The sequence below is a fragment of the Eublepharis macularius genome, chromosome 13 (genome assembly GCF_028583425.1).
Source record: "Eublepharis macularius isolate TG4126 chromosome 13, MPM_Emac_v1.0, whole genome shotgun sequence".
Classification (NCBI taxonomy): domain Eukaryota; kingdom Metazoa; phylum Chordata; class Lepidosauria; order Squamata; family Eublepharidae; genus Eublepharis; species Eublepharis macularius.
The window spans coordinates 71,956,244-71,980,802 of record NC_072802.1 but is presented as its reverse complement, the minus strand read 5'-3'; the positions used below and the strand labels follow the sequence as shown (position 1 = coordinate 71,980,802).

Here is a 24,559-nt window from a genome sequence, read left to right as displayed (position 1 = left end):
CAGTAAAACCATTGCTGAAAATGCTAGTTACCGCGGTGACATTTTTGGGCTTAACACCCTGGACTAGAGGCAGATAGTCATCCTGTCCTAGGACATGATGTAGCAGGTTTTGGAAGCTTTTGCCAAGGCTGTTTCACCTGTTGATTGGAGAGCAGAACATAGTTGTCAGTCTGCTCACTTTAAACAGCTCTGCTGTTTCACCTTAATGTTAAGATCTGTGTTTATGTCATCTGTTGACTTTCAGATTTGGACCAATGACAGTCACGAGATATAGCACAACTGTGAACTCTGGACTCTGCAGAAGTTGTTGCTGTATTTTTATTATATTACCAGGAACTTCAGGATTTTCTGGAAGCTGGCAATGCTATAAAGCATTTCCTTTCTAAATTATGAATAATTCAGCAGTCACTGTAGACAATCTGTTTGTGATTCAGCATTTCATGTGTGTCTCTCATTTTAGCTATAACAAAAAGGTTGATAGATTGGCATTTATTTTTTCACTTTTACTGTATAGATATGGTCATTCATTTTTCATTTGGTAGACTACAAAACAAGTTACCTAAAAGATTATCTTGTCTGTGTACTTGCTCAGGGATGTAGTGGAGGTTGAAAAATGGGATTTGTGTTTCAAGCGAACTTCTCTAACCCTTGTTTGCAAGCAAACTTGTATATGATGCCACATCCCTGATCCTTGGGTGTGAGATGTCCTCGCATTTGATTTATTTTGAGGACCAGTTGTTTCTGCTCAAAGCATAATTCTGATCATTGTGTTTAATAATAAGGGGGGGGTTGCCTTTGCATAGAATTTCCTGAAACCCTAAGAGATGGTAGAAGGATGTTTCAGTGATTAAAATCTTCAGTGTTAATGCTTAGTAGTAGTGCAGTCGTCCTGCTTTTTGCTTGTCATAGAATTGGATTGGGTCTCATTTCTGTACACACAGGGAGTTGTCATTTCCTTATTGTCAGTCTGGGCGCTGCAGGCACATTTAGAGTGTTAATACAGATCTTGCAAGGTTCCCAAGGTGTTTGGAAATAGTCATGATTCTGTGATGATATAAATGAATTGATTTTGCAAATGAAGTGTGCAGATAAACAACCTACTTATTTCAAAGGGCCTACCTTGTTTTATTCTAAAGTTTTATTCTACTTGATTACTGCAACATTGGGCTCTCGAAGCAGATTTTGATATAGTTGAATAAAACACAATCTATTGCACTATAAGTTCTAAAAACAAAACAGTTGAATATAACTTTAGAGGAATGGATTGTAGGATAAAATTTTTGCTATCATTGTTCCCATTTTGAAGGTTCCGCAGTTAAGTGTTTGGATGCGTATTGATGAAAACATTTCTCCTGGCCGTGCCCCAAAGGAGGGATTTTTCAGGTTCTGTAAGTAGAAAAACAGTAGTATGTCATGTTGAATTTTTTGTCCTTCTCTTTCTGCAGAAACAATGAGACGAGTGGTACGACAGAGCAAGTTTCGGCACGTGTTTGGACAGGCGGTGAAAAATGACCAGTGTTACGATGACATTAGAGTTTCCCGTGTAACCTGGGATAGTTCTTTCTGTGCGGTTAATCCCAAATTTGTTGCAATAATAATAGAAGCTAGTGGTGGTGGTGCATTCCTGGTTCTGCCTTTACATAAGGTAAGTGATTTTTTAAAAGTTGTTAACTCTGTCCTGTATCTTTATCCTGCACAATGATTACAGTGTTGTTTGTTTTCTTTAGAAATAAAACAAACCAAAAAAAATCAGCAAATACAAAGCCTAAATTGTATTTATAATAATAATATTTGATTTGTGTACTGCCCGTCAAGATAACTTAGTGCCCACTCAGAGCGGTTTACAAAGTACGTCATTATTATCTTCACAACAAAATACCCTGCGGGGTGGGTGGGGCTGAGAGAGCTCCTAGAAGCTGTGACTGACCCCAGGTCACCCAGCTGGCTTCAAGAGGAGGAGGAGTGGGGAGTCAAACACGCTTCTCCAGGTTAGAGTTGCATGCTCTACACCAAATTTACTTAGTTGAATTGGATTCTATAGTTGGCGATATGTTCATTTATTGTCTGTCTGATTTTGTTATTGTTGCTGATGGGAGGAAAAGAATAAACCCTTGTTACTTTGCAGATGGAGACCCCTTAGTTTTGTGGGCCAGTGGCTTCATCTTTGCCCATCAGATTTGAAAATGCAACTATATTCCTAGATTTATCATTTAACCTTCACTGGGAAACATGAAAATGTTCTGTGGGGAACGGGTATTTCCAAATGTGCCTGGTTGAAAAGCGCCAATTGCCCGTATCCTACTTCTGCTGGATGTATGTGTGTTCTGTGCGGGTTCAAAATTCAGAACTTGCACAGGAAGCAAATCAAAGCCTTTTTTTCTAGGACAACATGAAATAAAAAGCACTTTTCCCCTCTAGGCATTGCAGTAGATAGTAGCTGTATGTAAAGTATATTGGTTTAAAAAGTTCCGTACTCTTTTCCCATTATTTTTGTTCTTAGCACCTTGGATACATTAGCTGCACTGTCCCTCTTTGTTAGTGTGATAATCCATTCAGGTGTTATTTTATTTGTACAATGCTGTGAGTGTACACATTATTTTAGAGGGTTCATAAGTGCAAAAATGGTCAGGTCTCTGCCCTCAATCACATTACAGTGTAAAATAACCAACAAAGAAGGAATCAGAGGCTGGAGAGGAAGAGACCTTGATAAAGGAAAATGAGCTTGGGATGGGATGAAGGGAGAGCTTTGCTGGAGTGGAGAGTGATCCAATACCACAAGCTAAAACAGGTGATGGTGGGTACCCGTGGGTACCTGGCACCTTCTCTAGTTGGGAGAAAAACCTATAGGAAGTCCGAGTCCTAGCGCTCCTTTCGAGGCGAAAAAGCCAGGTGGGGCTGTGACATTGAATATTTATGAAGCTGCCATATACTGAGTCTACTGTGAACGGCAGTGCCTTTCCTCCATCTCACACAGAGAAGCATCTTTCCCAGCATTTGTTATTCTTTAACTGTTTGAGGTACAGAGGATTTTACTTGGGACCTTCTGCACGCAAAGCAGAAGCAAACACAACTACAGAAACAGCACAGAAATAGCCACAAAGGCCCTTGTTAAGAAGAACCATATTTAGCATGTAATAAAATCTTGGCAAGGACGGGGCAAGTTGAACATCCCTCAGCAGTGGATGTGCAATAAATGATTCCAATATGAGAACATGGCATAAAAACTTCAAAATTTCAGGCAACTGCTATCAGAATGAGAGTTTGAAGCAATTTTGCAGACCCTGCTTTAGAGAGGACCTGGTCTGAATCTGTGAAGCTGCCTTGTACTCAGATCATCAGCTCATTTAGCTCATTATTTTGTTCTGGCTGGTAGTGGCCCTCTGGAACATCAGGCCAAGAATAATCTTTTCCAGCTCCTGCTACCTGAGCTTTCTTAGCTAGAGACACTGATAGAGGCAGAACCTGGGACATTCTGCAGGCAGAGCCGGCGCTCTTCCACTGAGCAACAACTCTCCCCTTCATTTTTTTCTTCGGTAGAGGCTTTTCTTCCTTCTGAGCAAGTCCGACGATGCCACAGTGTTCAGGACTTGCTCCAGTGTTCTCTACATGGGGCTGCCCTTGAAGACATTGAAAGATTCAGTTAGTACAGAATGCGATGCTTAGCTTGTTAATAGGTGCTGGTGACTTTGCAAATATATACCACGTTCTTTGTTAATTATTTTGGCTGCCAATCTGTTTTTGATTTCCATTCAAAGCGTTGGTATTAAACTTTAAAGCCCTTCATGGATTGGAACCCCGCCCCCCACCCAATACTTGATGCACTGCCTTTTTTCATATGACCCCACAGCACCCGTTAAGATCAAGCCAACGGTCTCTATAGGTAGCACCTCCTTTCCAGCAGGAAGTCAGCAGGAACCAGGCAGAGCTTTTCCCATAGCACCAGCCGCCCTCTGGAATCACCTCTCAGAAGAGGGGCAGAAGGCTGCTTCCCGCAAGCAGTTCCACAGGGGTGCGCAAAATGTTTCCGTTCATCATAGCCTTTGGCTGACAGTTACTAAGATTTCTAAAGACTGCTCTTTTAAAATTTGTTGAAATGTTTCTGTCTTAAGTTTATTGTGGTGTATTTGTGTTTAACTGTCTGTGACTGTTTTTCTGAGTGGCATTTTGAACATTAGAGAAGCAGACTAAAATCTTTTAAAGTAAGTAAAACTTGAGAATTCTCAAACGGCCTCCCCCGCAGATGCCTTGTATTAAATAAACGATGCTAGGATAGTGGGGTATTCTTGGCAAGTGTGAGATGAAGGAGCCTTACAAGCCAGCCGTGGGTTTGTTCTCTTTGACAGCCCCACGTGCCTCTGTCATGAGCCCCCAAATAACCGTTGCTTCCTTTGTTGCAAACGTTCGCATATCTTCTAATGTAAGCTAATATGGAAGTTAGATGAGACTCCTCTGTCCCAATAATAGCAAAGGGGGCAGGTCAGGCAATGTCTGGAGGCACATCTCTTGCAGCGGGCCTCCTTGCTTACCTGCGGTTCAGCAGAGCAGTCCTAAGAATTTCTACCTATCCTTAGAGTAGCCAGTTCAGCCTGGCCGGCTCATTTCCTTCTGTGTGGATTCTTAAATCATAAATCACTTCCTGTTGGTGCCCCAGTCCTCTTTGCCAGGAATCTCCTTTTGCTATAGTTGACTGCTCCCACCTCCAGCAGATGGGGTACTTTTTAGTGGCTCTGCATTGCAGCAGGCACACAGAGCTGATGGGAGCTGTCAAGGCCAAGCAAACCCGATTCTAGGGAGCAGCTCTGCAGAGCACCTGTTTCGAAACAGGCTGAGTCTGTGAAGGCCACTCTAATGTCTTCTGTGCTTTGTGAGAGCGGGGGTAAGGGGCAAGATGCTTCAGGGGCTGTAGCAACAGATTGCCTGCTTTGTACTGTCCTTCCATACAGCATGCAAGCTGGATGGCTATTTCAACCCCCCCTCCCTCCATGTTTTTACTATATCCTTGTAGCAGTTGGCAGTTAACAATGAGCACAGCCCTAGTATAGAAGCCTGTACAATATACCTGGATTGGGGTGGGGCTGCTTTTGATTATACTTTGTGGTTTGGGTTGTGCTTCGATGATGCCCCGGCAAAGCACTGTCTCATTCCTGCTGTCCACATCCTAATAATAAATAAACCACAAGTAAATGGGCTGGTTATTCTTTGCATTTGAGTGTTTTTTCCCCTTCCCTTCCCACCCCCCTCCGCCTCCACGGCTGCTGCTGCATTTCACTATATCTAATAGAAGCCGTCACTGCAGGGCTCTGACAGTGGTTTTTACCATATATGGCCATTACAGCTCTTTGGGTTGGGATACGTCCTGAATAATTTCCACCCTTTGCTTTGATTGGCTGCTTTGAGCCTGGAGAATGGTGGGATAGGAGCTGTACTGTAAAAAGAGAGAAGCCGCTGTGAGTCAATTGGCAAGGACGATTAACTCTTAGCTGCCTGGATTTTTTCACGTATGTGTCAGCTGAATTACCTGGCATGTTTGCCAGGAGGGGGAAGTTTAAATAATGCTTACGTTGTTATCTGAGGAGTCATCCCATGTGAAACCCTTGGCAGCTGTGGTTGTAAAATACTATGTATGGAATTAAAAACAGTGGAAAAATCAGTGCTGTTCAAGCATCTGTGCTTGATTCTTGGCTTTGTACCCTTAACAGGAAGGGAGGGATACGCAGAATGCCGAGTATGACAGCGAGCATAGCTCGGGCTTCAGGATTCAGTAAATCACTTTGTATTTTTATTTTACTGTGTCGAAAACTTTTCAGAAGTCCCTGGCTTTTTAAAAAACAAACACAAATGTATTTTAAGCCACTTTAAGGGGAAATGGGAATTTTGAGGAAATAAAGGCTGGTTGCAGCAGTGCTGAGAGGAGAGTCAAAAGTTTCAGTGGAATGATGGGTGCCTTCGTAGAGTTTTGTGCTGTATTTGAATACCAGTGAGAAATGTGGAGAAGGAAAATCTGAAATAGTGGCCCAAGGTGAATACATCATGTTGGGTGGGATTGCTGTAGATAAAATTAAAATCCTACCAAGATTCCTTTTCATTTTTCCTGCTGTCCCACTTATGTTTACACAACAAAGACTGACAGTAATTCAGAGACTGTTTGATAAAATCATCAGGGGTCAAAAAGACCCAAGAATAAGGTGCAATACTTTGTATGCTTCACTGCAAAAAGGTGACCTGTCAGCCCCCAACATATTTAATTATTCCGGTGCTTCCATGGTAAAGATTATGCTGGAGTGGTTTAGGAAAGATAAGGATTTGTAAGTATGGGATACTAGTAACAAAGCCTGTTGTGGGAAAAAATACAATGGGCTTTAGAAAGGGGAGGGTGGGCAGGCGGGCATTGCCTCCTCCATGACTGACCCTGGCTGGATGAAGGGTGGGTGGCTCTGCTACTGATCCCAGCCGGGTGAAGGGGGGGCATTGCCACCTGCTCTGCTCCTGATCTCAGCTGTGTGAAGGAGGGGCTGGCATTGCCACCTGCTCTGCTCCTGATCCCAGCTGGGTGAAGGCAGGGGTCGGGCATTGCTGCCTGCACCTAATCCCAGCCTGGGCTTCCCGCTGCAACGCGTAGGAAGTGAGTTGTCAGGAACACAGCCTTTTATATAGTAGGATTATATGTTCTGGGATTGGTGCATCTCTGTTTTCTTCAATATGGTTAAGTAAACGATAGAAAAAGAAAGTGTGGTATTGTAATTGCACTGACAGTAGGCCAGGTTTGGTATTATTGGCACAAAAACATGTTGAAATCAATGGGCTTAGACTGGAATAACTCTGTTTAGGATTGCACTGTAAAAGTTTAGCCCAGCTAATATTTCTGGGTAGTTTTGGCTGTGGATGAAAGCTGGATTCGAAAGATGTATTGATATTTGTGAATAAGGAAGAGTGAGGCCATGGAAATACTTTATTCCCAAAATGAGAATATCAGCAATTAAGAGGCTGCAGTATTTGCTGATTAAGAATTTTGTCAAAGAAACTGTTAGAACTCAGGATTTGAAGAGGCCACAACGTAACGACAGGGTGGCTGTGTAGCCCACCTAAGCAAGTGGGGACCTTTTCTGAAGCATACAACTTGCTGCAAGGAAATGAAAATCCCAGCTTTAGTTACCAAAAAAAAGCAGAGGAATAGATCTAAAACAGGAATTGTCAACTACGATATGGATAGATATCTTTAAATATGTGTTGGTTATCTAGAAACGTAGATTGGAGGAAAATGCTTAAAGGTGATTTATAGATTGTGTTATATGCCGAATTGGTTAGCAAAAATGTTCCCAAGCACGGCAGGCGTGAGTTGGACATGTGGGAAGAAACATCCTGTCTCTTATTGAAGTATTATAAAAGACAAGTGGGGCCCACCGGGATTTCCAGGGGGGACTTAATTTCCCCTTCCTCCACTATTTCCTCTTTCCCTTCCCTTAAAACACCCCCATAGCATCTCCCCTTTTCATGCCTTTTACTGACAGAAGCAAAGACTTGAAGTCTGGAAGTACAGCTGTGGCTGCCTAGCAGTGGCCTCTGAGAGCATTCCTTTCTGGAAGCTACAGATGTTGCTTCTGTCATTTTCTGTGGGTTTAGCCCACCATTTAAAAAAAAAATCAGATTTGTTAAAAGAGCTGTCTTGTCTGTCCATAATTTCAGTCTCCAGATTTAAGTATTCATAGATGGGGCCATGATGAGAATTAGGTATAGTGATTATGATTCTTGGAATATGATACAGAAAGGGGGTAACAGATATTACAGGAAAAGCATACCTTTTACACCATACCTTTACGCTATTAATGTGTCTTTTATGCTACAACATGGAACAGCAATATAAGAATTTATGGTATTAAATTTCAAGCGTAGAGATTTGGTTGCAGAAAATGTAGTTTGTAATGATTACAGATAAAACTAGATAAACAGATTATTTTCATTGACTTTTGGAATAAGAACTTCCTATGGAAACTGTAAAAAAAATTATCGAATTTGGTGTTAGTGCTTGAACATGGAAACCAGAACAATTGATATGTAAGTAGGAAGGACTTTAACAAAGATGGAGTGTATAAGAAAAAAGGAATTTTCTATCCGTGTAGTAGAATGTAAATTATGTATTGTGTGCTAGTATTGTTGAATGTAATTTTGTACATTTATAACACAAAGGTCACAATAAAGGGGGCTGTGGATGTCTCAGGGCTTCCTTAGTGTCCTTATGCTCCATTTTAGCTAACAGCAGAGTGTGATGGGGGCTCCATGGGGGGGGGGGTTGTGCTCTGCTGAGATGAGGCATGAGTTGGTAGGGGCTAGGTTTTCTGTGGAATAGATGTTCTTCAGATTGGTATACCTTAATGCTATCATCTGTTTTGATCAAGAAGCCGGGGGTCTTGAGTCAGGGTGGTGGTAGCAGAGGAGGAAGAGGCAGTCAAAGGCAATTGGGTATATTTGATTTACCCTGTTCAGTTACTTCATAGTCTCACAGTCATCCAGGTGGATGACAAGATGTATAACAGTGTAATCAAATAATCAAACAGTGTAATCAAGAGAGAGATCTAATAAGCAATGCAATAGGACGAGCATTATAAAAATGAGACACAGTGCAAAAAAGTATCAGACATGGTATGTCAAGCGATGCAGAAAATGGAGTTACAAAATTACAAGACAATGCAGTAAGCGTGCAGGACAACACATACAAACAAATAGGGAATATAAGACCATACACAGTGACCAAGATTACAGTCCTGTTGCCTTTATAAAAGCACCTTCCTGGACCATTCTGTAATACTGCTGCCCTGTTGTCTTTATAAAATGCTAGTTTAGATAGTTTGTAGAATGACAGGACTGCAGGAGCCTTCCTGGCCCCCTCAGGCTGGTTATTCCACAAGGCAAGAGTTTATTTAATGCCTCAGCTGTTGATCTTACTGACTTACACTGTGTAATCCGCCTTGAGTCTCAGTGAGAAAGGTGGGCTGTAAATAATACAAATAAATAAAAATATTGAATACCGAAATCCCTTCATTGTTTAGGTCTGGCTCATGCAAACTTCTGATGAGGTGGTAGGCCAGTTTTTGGATTGTATAGCTTCAGAGAGCAGGCGGGATTGCACGGTTGAATATTTTTGTAGGAACACAATTCCCTGCGCATAAAAAATTAGTTGGAGAAAATTCTAGGTGAGTAGTCTTTCTCCTAACAGAGTTTTCTTTGCGCAGGGATTTTTAAACTGGGGAGTGGGGGGTGGGGGGATTCAGTCATGTTATCTTTCAGCTGTGGTCTGAAATGGAACAGATGAAAAACAAGTCTATCTTCTCATCTTCTGTTTGTGAGAACTAAGCCTTTTTTTGTTTTTGTATTACTGAACATATTATACTGTTGAGCACCAATGGAGCTTATCTCTTAAAACCGGTACTGGCTGTTAAAAATGGAAGAAGTGAGCTACCCCTTCCATCTCGCATTACTCTATCATGGCTACAGGCTGTTCTGTTTAGTGCATTTATTACATTAATCAGATTTTAACGCTAAATCTTGCCATTGCTGAACAAAACATTTGAGAGAGAGAGATCCATGACTGACTGATTTTTTCTTCATACTTAAGGCAGTATTTGTCCTTTCAAAGGAATTTATTTTTTATTCTTTGGTTGTTTTTTTAAACATTAGGTGTTGATGCTGTGTTTTATAAGCCTCCTCAGGCTGGTTCCACAGGAAAGGTGGCATGAAAATTTCCTCACTAAATAAATGCAGAATATGCTTTTGCAGTGACAGTTTTGACTGAACACTTCCCTTGTGCACTTCATTTGTTAATACATTTTTATTCCTGCACGGATTGACAAAGTCACGTAAAAGTCTAAAACAAACTGCAATATAATAAATGGAAGGAGACAGAAGCAGCCAGAATACCAAATAACATAATTTAAAATATAACAATACAGCATAATGAACAGGTGCCAAATTCTTCAGTACTAGAAACTAGCCTTAAAAGCTCTCCTGAGGAAAACCGTTAATAATGACACACTTTGTAAACCGCAGAGTGGGCGTTAAGTTGTCCTGAAGTGCGATATATAAATCTACTATTATTATTATTATTAAATGATAGAGGGACATTGGTAGAAAAGGGGAAGGAAGGACCTCCCTTAGGAGGACTTTCTGTCCTTGTACCACTGCTGCAAAGCCCGCCCCCCCCCCCCCGGTCTTGGGACTAGCCATGGGCCCTCACACAGTAGAAATGCATGGAAGTTTTTTAATAATTTCAACAGTTTTTGCTGCTTTATGATTTCACCCTGTTCCAATTTGTAAGCCCCCAACTTCTGTTGAGGTTTTCAGGAGAGGCAACGCGTACTTGTTCTAGATAAATAAATGGAAACACACAGAGCAAAGGCTTTAAAGATCAAAAGCAGCATTTTTCATTGCACCTGGAAACTAGCAGGTAAGGGAAGATGAACTGAGATGGGTTTTGGGTTCCTCCCCGTTTCCAGAACACCATCACTCCTATCAGTCACCTCTGGACCAGTTGAAATGTCTAAACATTCTTCAAAGGCAGCTGCATGTAAACTCCTTCCTTGCATCAGACTGTTTTGGATGCTGCTAAGGCATGGGCAACAGTGGGTTTTTTTGGGTGGCAAACGGTACTGAGTATAGCACCTTTTAGGGGGCTTTCCCAAGTTCTAAGGGTGAAATTGGTGGCGGTCAGTCAAACCTAGTGTATGTAGCAAAGCACTGAGGAACTATAACCAGCTTCTTTCTGCCTAGGAGATGGAGCATCAGCCAAAGATAGCTTGGCTTCTCTACTGTTGTGGTTTCATATGACCCTTTCACAAAAACGCCCAGCCAACATTTCCACAGGAAATGTTTGCAAGCCATTACTCGGGACAGAAGGTAGAAGGCTTCTACCAGGAGCTGCTCTTTCCCATCCTTGAAGCATGCTCTCTGGACAGTCTGTTACATAGGCTGTAAAATGATACGGTACTATAACTTTCTGTTCTTCTTTGAGCAGCTACCATTCGTAAGGGGATTTCTCTGTGGTTGCAGTTGTAGACAGTGTGAAACCTCAGCTCCTTTCCCCATCCACCCTAACAGCACCTAATTCCTTCAGGATGATTCTGTTTTGCACCTCTGCACACATGTGCATATCACAAGCTGTGACTGCAATCCCTTGATGCTTTTCCAGTGGTTTTGGAGTCTGTACTAACTGAAGTACTTTACTAACTTTTCTGCTGCTGCTGAGGGGCTGTCGGCACTTCCACTCTAAACCTTGCTTATGAAAATGTTGGTTTGAAGGTTGGGAGCAAAAAATCCTCATTTTTGAAGTGCACTGTTTGTTTTGCTGAGAAGTGACCTGAATTAGAAACTTCTTTTATTTGCTCCTCGAAATACCTCCAGTGACTTCAGAAATTATCAGCCAAATATATTGTGGCAGTCTTGAGAGCAGTGTGGAAGCAACTGGAAGTATTAGGTTACTTCTGAGTTTTAAAGTCTGTAAGAGAGAGACAAGAAGATTTGCTTCTGCCAGTTTACAGATACTGGCGTGGAGTGGATCTGAGTCTTGAGCCAGTAAGTAGGCAAGTTACCAACTTGGAATTACGACCAGAACTTCCTACTTCTTATTTGTCTGCCACTTCGTTCTTGAGGAATTTGATGTGGGGAAACACTAAAAAATCTGGTCTTAGCATTTGTGAGGTAATCAGTTTTGTAATGCAAACTTTCTTTGACAGAAGCGTTTAGTACCTGATGCTTCTTAATGACCTCTCCAGATTCACTGCTGCATCCTTTTATTTTATTTTTTTATTTGGCTGTAATCTTCTCTAAGGTGCACATCACATCTCTGCTCCCCAAGAGTGTAGCAATAATACTGCAGCCTTTTTCTTTTTCTACCTAAACTAAGTATGTCAGCCAAGCACTTGAAATTTCTCTGCATTAACCATTGGTGGGAATATATATGCAGATCTGTCTCTGTATCTCAAAAAGGACTTTGCAGATCTGGAAAAAGTACAGAAGAGGGCAACCAAGATGTTTAGGGTGTTGGAGCAGCTTTCCTATGAGGAATGGCTGAGGAAAAGTTTAGAAAAGAGACAACTAAGGGGGGAACAGGTAGAGGATTATTATAAAATTATGCACGGGGTAGGAAAAACAGACAGAATCTTTTCTCCCTCACCCAAAATATACTACAACTGGAGGGCATCCAATGAAGCTAATGGGCAGTAGATTCAGAACAGACAAAAGAAAATACTTATTTATACAATGAGTGATTAAATGTGGAATTCAGTGCCAGAGGGTGTAGTGATGGCTACAGGTATAGACACTTTTAAAAGGGAATTAGAAAGATTCACAGAGGATAGGTCTATCAGTGGCTGCTAGCCATGGGGACTAAAGGTGTTACCCAAATAATTAGTTGGAGGAAATTAGCTTAAAGGAGACAAAGCGAGAGGGGATAACTGGAATTTTCCACCAATGTTTACTTGGATTTTTTCCCTTTAAGAGAACTCTCAAAATAAACCAACCAGATTGTAACAGGCTTTCTTGCCTGTGTCTGAACTAAGCTTCCACTACTCCAAAGGAAAGATTTATCTTTTCTTTTGGATAGTGTTCAGCAATTAGTTCAAGACCTGTCAAGCAAAATTGTTCTTTGAACCGTTTGCTTATCAGTTCATTTATTTGTAAAAAGTTCTTTATTGCTTTGCTGCTTTTAATCAAAGTACTCAGACACCTGTTAGTTTATTTCTTTTATTGAAAATACACTCTATTTTTTTAATAAAGCAAGTAGTTAAAAATATATGATTATTAATATAAGTCCTACAAAAATAGAACACAGAAAGGCAATCAGAATTAAATTTGCTAACATTTCCTAACTCTTAATTTTAAAATAATCAAAGTTCTTATGAAACGCATTAAGATTTTCATAGCCTACGTTGCAAATATAAGAATCTCACCTAATCTTCATGAAATCTCTTCCAATCAGAACTCTAACTCATTATCTAGCTTAGCATGTTTTATAGGCTATCATATGCAAATATCTAAGATCTTTTCACGTAATAGCATAAGCAGACTATGATTGGTTTAATGCTTCGTTGAATATTCATAATTTCTATTATATAACCTTCTAATTAGCCAAAAATGACATTATAGCTAACTTGCAAAACAAAGCCATAAATCCATGAGAAATGACAGGAAGAATTAAGATACTAGATCACTATTGGTCCAGTCTCTGATAAAGAAACATTAATCTAGATGGAGTCCACTATTTTTAATTAGCTGTCAAAAGATTAAAGCGCACCTGTTTTAGTTACCTAACACTTTAAAAAAATGCACAGACAGTTCATGAAAAGTTTAAAAGTTCATCTAGAATACAAGCCATTACTATTAGCTTAATATTGATTAGTATAATGTGCTTTAATCTATATTATTACAACAAGATGTTTTTAAAAGAGAAATGAAAGGGCAAACACACAATCAAATACGTGAGGCTAACTAAGAGGAAATTGGTGTTGGGGGGGGGGGGAAGCAATTTTGGGGAAAGCTATCATTACCAGTCTCAAAGGAGGAGGTCTGTGGAGGCAGCAGTGAAATGACCAGCATTTCATGGAGAGAAGAAGAGAAAGCCCCAATAGATTTCGGGCTGTGTGTATGAATCTGAAGACACACACACATGCGCTGGTGGCTAGGGATTCCAGATCTAGGGCAATATACTCCCTGGGAGGAGCTGATGTTCTTGACCCCAAAACTAACTTGATGGGTTTTCCGGAGGTGGATAATGGGTGGGGAGAGGTTTGATGACCCTGAGAGTACCGGCTGGGAAAAGCTACCAGGTTTGATGAGTAGCATTAGGTGGTGCTTGTACAGGATAAATGAGTGAGGGGGAGTGAGGCTGGCTGTGGATGAGATTAGTCAGGATTAGAAGGAAATTGTTAGGAAAGGAAACGAATGCATGTTAGGAATGGTGCTTGATAAATGAACAGTAATAAGAATTGGCTTGATGAAGCAATGCGAAACGGGATGGATTGAAAGCTGGCGCACCCGTTGCCAACTTCCCGGGAGCATCTCTCTCCCTTCTGCTGTCACCTCGGAGATTCTTCCCGCTGTTGATTCTGCATAACGGATTTCTGCCTGTGGAAAGATCAAACATGAATACAAGTGACTGCTTTCTTAAGGGAAATTGTTGAATGGACACTGAAATTGATTATTCATTGAGAAGCATTGGTTCTGAATATATGAAATCTTAGTGGCATTGACCAATTTATGAGTATTTAGGGGTATTTGTAAGCAGTAGTAATAGGACCAAGAACTTTGTTTGGACACTTTGCACTTCCACTTTTTAGAAATATTAAAAAAATATTGAAAATATTTGAAATATCTCTAAGGGTTACAAAGACATTTTTCTTTACTTGGGTCTCTCAGGATGTATGTCCTTTTTGTTGGGTGTGGATGAGATTAGTCAGGAGTTTCTTGGAAGACCTCATTGTCCTATTATGCATCTCTCCGAGGTGTGGAGGGGGCCATTAGTCAGTCAGCTGCGCTGACTCCCTTCTAAAATATTGTGCCAGCCTCTTACCTGGTTGGCATTCATTTTGTTAGGCCAGGCAGTGCCTTGTCCTACTGATGTTTGAGGGAGGGGTGTTTATGATTTCATATCTATAAGCTGTTCCTCAGCGGGAGTTCAAAACAATAAAAACCCACACTCCTTGAGGTGCTTATGTGTAGTTTGGCAAATCCTTACCCCCCCCCCCACAGTAGTAGCAATAAACTGCTGTTCTCTCGCTGAAATGCAGCAGCTGTGCTATATTCTGCTCTGGCAAACAGTTGGCAGAATGCTTTTTGCTCTGTCTGGATCTGACTGTGACAGCTAATTTTGCGGTGGATTTCTGTGCATTACCATAGACTTTCCAGGGCTGATATTCCATGGAAACTGCTTTAGTCACAAAGCCTTTTGTACTTGTACCCAGCACTTATCTCTGTTCAGCTGCAAGCACAGGGTACTAGGCAGTGAAATCATCCAGCTGCTTCGTTTCTGCTCTCCCTGTGGGACAAGATTCAGCCCTCATTGCTGCTAGGAGCTACCATCTTAGTGACACTTCTCAAGCTTTTCAAAGAGGTCTGAGTCAGGATGTTAAATGACATGAGCCCTGATAAACAAAGCACTCGTTTGTCCATTGCAAGCCAGGGGTGCATCTGCTGAGAGTAGTGCGAAAACCTAGCATGGAGTCTTGCATGTGCACCAAAGTAGGGTTGCCAACTCTGGCCTGGGAAATTCCTGAAGATGAGGTGGCAGTTCTTGTGGGGGGCTGAGTTTGGCTAGGGGAGAAAGCTCAGTGGAGTGGGGATGCTACAGAGTCTGCCCTCCAGAGGAACTGACCTCTCTAGTCTGGTAACCCCACAGAAGAGGCGTTGCTGTTGAGAAATGGGACTAAATGGCAAGTCACCATTTCATTCCTTATACCCTTTAGCCTCTACGTCCTTACATGGGACGCTGCCTTTGAGAAATTATATTTTCTGGCAAAAACATTCACACAGTGCAACTGGTGCACTTTACAGGCAACGTGTAACTCCTTGAAGGTTACTAAGCAGTTCTCCCGCGCACAGCATTATCTGCCAAGTAACTCCCTTTCCTTATCAGTCATCTGGCTCCAGTGGTCCTTGGCACTGTACAGAATGGAGTGACACTGTCCTGCTCTTCAGAGTCTGTTTTTGCCTCCCTAATCCAGTGCGGCCCTGTCTCCCACAGGGATTCGTACAAAGGCGCCTGCTTTTGCATTTGCACTCAGCTCTCTTCCCTCCCAGATTTCTCTCTCTGTCTCTTTCTGTTTGCCCATGAGCACCCTTAGTCTGCTAAATTAAACTGCCTCTTAACTAAATGTGTCTTCACATTCCAGTTTGCTGCTTTGATAAAAACTTGAACTCTGCTATATATGATGTTACTGTGCATGCTTTTGTGACTTTTGACAAATGATGCAAGTTTCATCTTCATAAATATGTTAAACTAAATGTTTTAGAAGTCTTCTCGTGACAGCAGTGTTACTATGATATATTCCCCTTTGGGGAATGGCCTTGTTTACTTATCTTAACAAGGGTTAGTCAGGGAGAGCCTGGCTGACTTGCTGGATGACTAATGGCCATTTGTCATGGTCTGAATTGACAGTGCACTCCTCCTTGGAGCCCAGCGCCTGGGGTATGAACCACCTGGTGTTGGTAGCTGTGGATGCTGTGTAGATAGATAGAGCGGTTCATGTGAAATGATAAGCAGTAGCTGGGTTTTGAAACTGGAGAGTGGGGGATGTCAGGCCTAGAGAAGGAACAGTGCCGGTCTGAAAGAGAAAAGCTTAGGTTGCAATTCAAACCCATTCTTTGTGATCCAATTCCCTTTCTTAACTTCCTTCTTCAGCACATGTATAGCAGAACATGTCAGTTGATGCGACTTCCTTATTTTCAGAAGTGAAGATACCCCTCTTCCCCAGCGGCTCTCTATACTAAAATTGTTTTCTGTGATCAGCTGCCTTTTCCTAGTAGAGATTGTCATGGTTTAAAACAACACTGTTTTTTCATTCTCTCTGGTTAGAACAGGTATAATGATTTGGCCTCTCTGAGTTTATTAAGTGCTGTTATTTGTTAAATACTATCTGAAATAACTTTTAATAAAGAGAAATCACTACTGTTCACTTTTAAATTAATCTGCTGGAGGTAAGGTTTTAGGAATTTACCATAAATCTTCATCCTGTTCTGCCATCATGATTGATCGCGATGGTGTTCCTCATCTGTCGAAGGAGCTTTAGCAGTGAAATTGATTGCTGCCGTAGGATCCACCAAGTTCATTTTAATTTATGCACCAGAATTTAAAGCATAGCATTTTAATTGGAGATTATGTTGTGAAAAATAATTCCCAGATTTCATTAACTGTACAGAGTTTGAGTCACGCCTCTCTGTGTTAGGACAATTAACCATGGGTTAAGGCAGTTATCCTCAGTGTAATGCCCACTGGAAGCGTGGTTTCCTGGCGCTCACTTGCTGCTTCTCTAAAGTCTCTGTTTCCTCACTGAGCGCAGGAGTTGCTTCAGAAGAACCCGAGAGGCATCTGTTGCATTTGTGCAGAGAGGACTTTGTGGTAGTCCTTGCCCCACGGCAGCCATTTGATAAGGTGCTCACTACCAATTCTCAGAATTCCAAAAGTGCCTGGAAGCTTAACAAAGTTGGGGACTTCGAGGTTAAAGATTGTATTAAACACAACATTTGGTATGTTTATTGGAAACTGTTGTGTTACTAGGGTTGCCAAATCTAAGTTGGGAAATACCTGGAGATTTGGGAGTAGAGCCTGCGGGAAGTAGGGCTTCGGGAGGGGAGGGGCCTCAGCAGGGTATAATGCCAGAGACTCCACCTTCCAAAGAAGCCATTTTCTTCAAGGGAACTGATCTCTTCAGTCTGAAGACCATTGATCTCCAGGCCCCACCTAGAGATTGGCAACCATATGTGTTACAGATGTTCTTTGACTAAGATGTTTTATTGGCATATTTATTGCCGTAACAAGATTAATCTACTTTTAGGCACTCAATTAGCATTTATCATCCTGCATGAAATCTATTCTGCATGTTAACATGTTGATGAGATGCTTATTGCACTAAGAGTATGGGCTACCATTAGCTTGCTTTGTGTGATCACAGTGAATAGCAGCAAAATCAGTTATAGATTTTGGAGTTTCTTCTTTTCCACAGAAAAGTAAGACTTTGATTGTGTGTCTGGTCACACAATGTCGCCTTGATCTCTTCATTTACTCGATGATACAAGAGTTCTGGCAGAAAGGAGCACCTTAATAACAACAACAATAATAATATTCGATTTATATGCCGCCCTTCAGGACAACTTAATTCCACACTCAGAGCGGTGCACAAAGTGTGTTGTTGTTATCCTCACGACAATCACCCTGTGAGGTGAGTGGGGCTGAGAAAGCTCCCGAGGGCACCCAGCTGGCTTCAAGCGGAGGAGTGGGGAATCAAACCCAGTTCTCCAGATTAGAGTGTTCCTGCCGCTTTTAACCACTACACCAAACTGGCTCTTGCGTGGTTGGTTCACTTGACCTCAAAAGCAGGGTGAAATGTGGCGTACAGTTTACGTGTGGTTGTGCCAGTGCTTTATTGCAGACTCCATTTTCCTGAACACCTGTAGCAGCTTTATCCACCTGGCCTGGCAAGAGCTTTCTTGTATCTTATGCAGAGGTCTTTCCCAGCCTGCCAAATGGAGATGCTGGAAACATAACGCAGAGCATGTGCAGTGCCATCAAGCTGCGGACTCTCCTATAAGTTCCTTACAGAATGACACTTTGCGCCTTTGTAAGGAGGAAGTACTCCGCGAATTCCAATTCCGCATAACTACCACTCCCGTCTTTTCTATCCTGTTGAGGTTGTGCATATTCTTATTTGAAGACAGTGATCAAAGATAAGGGCTCGGGAAGAGACAGGGCCAGTTTGGTATAGTTAGACTAGGATCTGTGAGACCCATGTTCAAATCCCCACTTTGCTATAGAAGCTTGCTGGGAGACAGACATTGGGCCAGCCACACAAACTCTTAGCCTAACCTACTTCACAGGGTTGTTGTGAGGTTGAAATGGAGAGGAGAATGATGTGAGCTCCTTTGAGTCCCCACTGGGGATAAAGCCAAAGCAGAAATGAAGTAAATAACTGAATAATGATGTTATTAATCAAGAAGGAAATACTCCGGTTTTTCTTGAAGGTATTTACAAAGCTTGCAATAAACTTTTATATAGAAATGGAATAGGCTGTCTTCTGTGAACACCCCAGGCTGACAGACAAATGAATTCAGCCCCTGCTTTGGTTGTATTTGGTTTTACCTTACTAGCCTTTTGTAAGTCTAGAGGGAAAGTACCAAGAGAGGGATAATTACAGGCTTGTGTCTCAGCAAATGACTTGCTGTGTTAGATAACTAAAAACATAACATTCCAGTCATTTTGCACAATGTGCTAAGCTTGATTTAACATTCAGGGGTTTGTTTGCAAACTTGGTGTCGGGCCTTTATCTTGATTCTACAGATGGGAGAAATTTGCAAGTTTAATGTGTATGTACGAGCTAATTTTTTCCCTCCTAATTGACACATTAAGATACATCTTGAATTGTCCAGTGTTGATTCTCTGAATGCAGCTGTTCTGCTTGGTTCATCCAATTCAGTATTTCTTTTAAGCTTTTCTTAAAGCTGACCAGTTGTGTCCATTTATTTATTGGAATTTTTCGTGAGCATCTTGTCCCATTCATCTGCAGCTCTCTAGATTTGAGCTTTAGATGTGGTGATCTTTTTTCTGGAATGCTCTGTGGAATTTTAGGACCTCAGGCACCAGCTCTGTGGAGGCTGCAGTGGGCGCTTAGAATGAAAACCTCCTGGAAGCTATCAGCCGGTTTGCCCCCGGTGCCAAACCAGCACCTTGGTTTGCATTGTATGCAGTACTGTAAGGAAGTAGAATTAGTGCATTTGTAGTCTTAGCTTTCAGAAAGTTTTATCATTTTTTGGCACAGGTGTTATTTTTCTGTAGTGAGAGGTGATGAAGCTTAAGAGTGTCTGGATATTACAATCTCTCAGCCCTTTGGCTTTCTTTCCTGTAGGGAGAGGCCCTGGCATTTAAAATTGTCTGAGCATTATGCCTCTTCATTTCTTCAGCCGTAATCCCAGTTTTTGGGAGACAAGAGGACAGGAGCTTGACAGCAGTTATTCAGTAATTAGCAAAGGGCATTCTTTACATGCATACATTAATAAAGGCATGCATTATTTCACACAGGCAGGTTACAGCAAAGTGGCTTGCCATTAATGGTTAAAACCAGATTCCAAGTGTGAATGACACTTAGCATTGATTTTTTCCCCCTGCTCTCTTAAGGCCCTACCAGCTACTAGCAAACGTTTCCCACTAGATACAGAGAAGCCAAGCATCTCACTCCAGTTTTCTGCTCAATGTTCTCACTTGTCATTGTGGAAATTAAAGAAAAAAGAAATAAACAAGGAAGAAACGAAAGGTCTAGAGAGAAAAAGATGATCAGAAGAGAACAAATTTAGTCAGGAAGGAGTTAACTGACACTGTTCCACCCAGCAGTCTTGCATCTCCTTCTTCCCCCATTCCTTCCTTGGCAATCTGAACAAAAACTGCATATTTTTGTTTGTATCTTCACAAGGTGAAGGGCTAAGGACCTTTTTTAAAAAACTGAAGCTTGGAATTCAGAGGTGAAGCTTGATGTATTTCTGGAGAGATGCTGCCATATACCTCTCAGCTCATAACTATGGGCCTACATGCCTACCATGTTTCTTACGAAATTGTACATCTGAGTATGCGTGTGTGTGCGTGCGCATCCATGTGCACTGACAACCACACGGCACAGGAACCTGCTCCAAGGGAAACAAGTTAGGTCACAGCCTGGCTTTTCCCTTTGCTGACGAAGGAATCACATGGTAGCCCCTTAAACAATAAGGTAAAATGGTGGGTTTGCTATGAGACTAAAAGTCTTAGACCTTTCCATCACATTATAGCTGCCACATAGTAAGTTGCTACTTTATGGTTCTGCTGCCTATTAAGCTTGATAAAGAATATGCTCTAACTTGTTTAGGACTTTCCTCTTTGTCTTTTTTTGACAAGCAGGTCCAAGGTCAGTTGTCTGCAAGAGCTAATTGCTATTAATAGTGAGTAGTTAATATTTATAGCTGTTTGTGAAACTTCTTGTGCAATGAACTTTGAATTAGAAACCTAGAGCTGGAATGGATTCCAAGGAAAATCTAGTCCAAACACCTGCACAATGCAGGAAGTTCACAGCTATCTCCCCTCTCATTCTCCCAGCGACCACTGCTCTCTGCCTAAAATAATTAGAAAAAACTAACCTAGGGATTAGCAAAAGTAGTCATAAAATGTATGATCCGAGGTTTAGAAATATAAGGAGAAAACAGTAGGTCTATAAATCCAGCCATAGACGCCAGCAAACTAGAAACTGAGATTGTCTATGCAGGGGGGGGGGGGGGGGGAGAGTTAAAGGCATCCCTGGCATCACACCTGCACCACACTTGCTTCTAAAAATTACGGAGCAGGGAGTGGGAGACTGTGTGTGGGCCAGTTTGTAAAGCCCAGGAAAGTTTCTTCCATTTATGGTTGCAAGCTATCAGCTGGATGAGCCAGCAAATGCTTCATATCGATGTGAACTTGTCAGACATCTTTGCCTGTAAAAGCCCTTCAAGAATATATCACCATCGAGACTATTTCTGATATCAGATCCATAAATTTGAACCCCTCGGGTTTTCCTATTGTGTGTGCAATATCTGAATGCTTATCTTTGTGCTGTCTTTGTCCTGTACGTTACAGTGCTTTCTTCTCTCTGTCCAGACAGGTAGAATTGACAAATCCTACCCCACGGTATGTGGCCACACAGGACCAGTGCTGGACATCGACTGGTGTCCTCATAATGATCAAGTCATTGCCAGTGGCTCGGAAGACTGCACTGTTATGGTAAGTTGATAAGTATTATAGAACGTTGGTGTCCTGTTTTCCCCTTTAGAAATAATTTTATGGACATTTTACTGTGATTTTTTTTAACCTTGGAAATAACCTTGGTATGAATTAGCTGTCTGAGTTGTGCTTCTTTTGGAAGACTGCACAGAAAAGTGGCTCTAGAACCTTTTCCTTGTGGGACATTGTCACCTGTCCAATAATAAACAGTGTCCCCAAAGTACAGCCACTTACTGTAAGCAAAAATGCACAGCACCACCTGGGGCAGAAAACAACTGTCCAAAAATTCAATTTGCCATTGAGGTAGCTTTTTAACTCCAGCCCATGTAATATAATGGGGTAAAAAAAAACACCCCACAAGTTTTTTTCCTAAAGCACTGCTCCAGGAAAACCTTTTTAGGTGTTCTGGAGAGATACAGATAACATGAACAGAGATGTTCCTGGGGTAGAATAATACCCCAAGTTACAAAATAATTAGCCATTATTAATTGTAGATGTTTTAGATGTTTTCCTTTTAAAATTCAGGGAAGCTTGCTAGTTTCCCATGTTTTTGTTTCAAATAATTAGAATTTGGAAAGGGGTAAAAACATACCCTAAAAATGTAAGTTTTTTCAGAGGTTACTTTGAATGCTTGTTTCAGTTTTAAAAATCACTATGTGCCAAAGGATGCCAAATTGAAAGACAGAAATGTTACTGACAGTATTGCAGTATGTTTCTTGCTCACTGATTTAGAATAAAAAGTTTATTTTCACAACAGACACTCATCTGTGAAGTCCTAACAGGTTTTCATTCTAGCATAAGCTTTCATGGACTAGAGCTCAGTGTGGATGCTGACTCATGAAACCTTAATGCTAGTATAAAAACTTAAGGCTTTTTTCACTGCATCAGACTCATATGGCTACTACAGTCTGGAGAGCATTCTTTACATCACTTGCAAAGGTAGAAACGTAAACCATAATCCAAACTTGCAACTGAGTGGTTTTATAGTCTTCGGTGACTAAGACAACTTGATGGCACAGGAAACATGGTGATTTAGATCAGAATGTATGAGTAACAATTTCAAAACCATTTTGAATAGTGAAATTCTTTTGATCTGTATCTGAAAAAGAGAGATTTGACTGTCAAAAGCTCATACCTTGGCAATCTGGTTGGTCTCTAAGGTGCTATTGGACCCAGATCTTGTTATTACGCCACTTGTATCAGTGTGAAATAAGAAATGGCCCACAGCCTTGATTAGCGAGAGTGACTTGAATCCTCTTTGTCCATAGAAAGAGAAAATTGTGCCTTCAATGCTTTTACTGAAACTTGTGTGTGTGGAGGGGGAGGGGCTGTGGGGCTCAGCAGAAGAGCCTTTGCTTGGCATGCAGAAGGTCCCAGGTTCAGTTCCTGGCATCTCCAGTTGAAAGGACCAGGCGTAGGTAATGTGGAAGACCTCGACGTGGGACTTTGGAGAGCAGCTGCCAGTCTGCTTAGACAATACTGACCTTAATGGACTGACGGCAGATCTGTCTGTGTGTTGAAGTATCAATTTTTTATTTTGTATCAAATAAAATGGGTTCATTCCTGTATTTTGCGTTAGTCAGGGCTTTTTTTCAGCTGGAACGTGGTGGAACGGAGTTCCGGAACCTCTTGAAAATGGTCACATGGCTGGTGGTCCCGCCCCCTGATCTCCAGACAGAGGGGAGTTTGCGGTGTGGAGGGCAATCTCAACTCCCCTCTGTCTGGAGATCAGGGGGCGGGGCCACCAGCCATGTGACCATTTTCTCCGAGGGCAACCCACTGAGTTCCACCACCTCTTTTCCCAGAAAAAACGCCCTGGCGTTAGTTATCCATTATAATTTTGGATTCATTTTCTGCCACATGAGGTCTTATCTCATGCCATCGCCTTTGATCGCAGATTCTCTGAAGGTTAACAAAATGTTCTGTATTCCCACTTCATAAAAGGAAACAACTTTGGGTTTTTAGAATTCGCTGCGAAACTAAAGGGTGCTGGAATGTTCTGCAGGGCTGTGCAAGTCAAAAGTCACGTGAAACGGAGCGAATGCCACCTGAAGCATAAGCATCAGGAGGTTGGGCAGACCTTTATTCTGGAGCTTCTGGACAGAGACACTTCTACCTGCAGTCCAGGCTGCGTGGGGAGACCTGTGTGGCCCTTGAGTGGGAAGACTTGCATTAGGATCAGCTGAGCTTGTTTGCCGTGTGCCTGTAGAGGCAGCTGATGTTCTGACGAGGACAGGGGGAAACGTCAGAGTAGAGATCTGGGATGGTTAGTCCCATAGATAAATGCAGCCCCCAGAACAGTGAAATTTGCTTTTCCTCTTTGCTTCTGCCTGTTCAGAGCCAGGAGAGCACATCTGGGGGTGCCACTTTCTGTGGCCATGGGGGCTTGCTGTCTGATGACTTCCTTGGTTCACCTTAGGAAACGTTAGCAGATCCTGGCCCACTGTGCTCCATCGCTTCTGTAGTGGTGTCAATTCACAGTGCTGGTCCTGACCTTTGAAGCCCTTCGTGACCTGGGAACCACACTCTTGAAGGACCGTCTCCTTCCCTATGTCCTGGTGCACCAGCTATGATCCTCAGGCAGTCATTTGGCTGCCCCAATACTTAGGGTGGCCTGTCTAGCACTGAACAGAGGCCAGGCCTTTTCCATCATGGCTCATGCTCTGTGGAATGGGCTCACTGAGGAGGTGAGGGGAGCCCCCTCCTTGGTGATATTCAGGAGGGGCTGCAGCCCCTTGCTTATTTTCTAGGTCTTTTGAGGGATGTGAAGAGCAGGCATCTTTTAAGCGGGGGGAGAAAGATTTGATTTTGGTTTTAATTTGGAAATTTTTAAGTTCTTTTATAAATTGCCTTGAGCTATGTGGAAAGGCAGGATATAAATGCTTTAATTAATAAAAAAAAGTAAAACTTGGTGTTCACCAGCAGTCTGAACACTCTCTCTCTCTTTCTCTCTCTCTCTCTCTCTCTCTGTAAGTGGCTCAAAATTGCCTCTCTGAGCTGTTTTCTCCCTGTTTTGGTGGGGCAAGATGAGTTAGAGGAGGGAAAGGCTCAGTAGCCCACCATCCCCGCCACTCTGGACTG

General features: G+C 42.0%; 1 protein-coding gene across 4 annotated transcripts in view; it reads left to right on the top strand.

Annotated features, from left to right (window-relative positions):
• Positions 1–24,559, top strand: part of CORO1C (coronin 1C) — a 74,341-nt gene that overhangs the window by 28,676 nt on the left and 21,106 nt on the right. For all 4 annotated transcript variants that reach the window (XM_054996104.1, XM_054996103.1, XM_054996102.1 and 1 more), the window contains exons 2-3: positions 1,446–1,645; positions 21,356–21,478. In XM_054996104.1, the coding sequence (XP_054852079.1) occupies positions 1,451–1,645; positions 21,356–21,478 (318 nt within the window). In that variant the 5' untranslated portion in view covers positions 1,446–1,450. The remainder of the gene's footprint in view (positions 1–1,445; positions 1,646–21,355; positions 21,479–24,559) is intronic.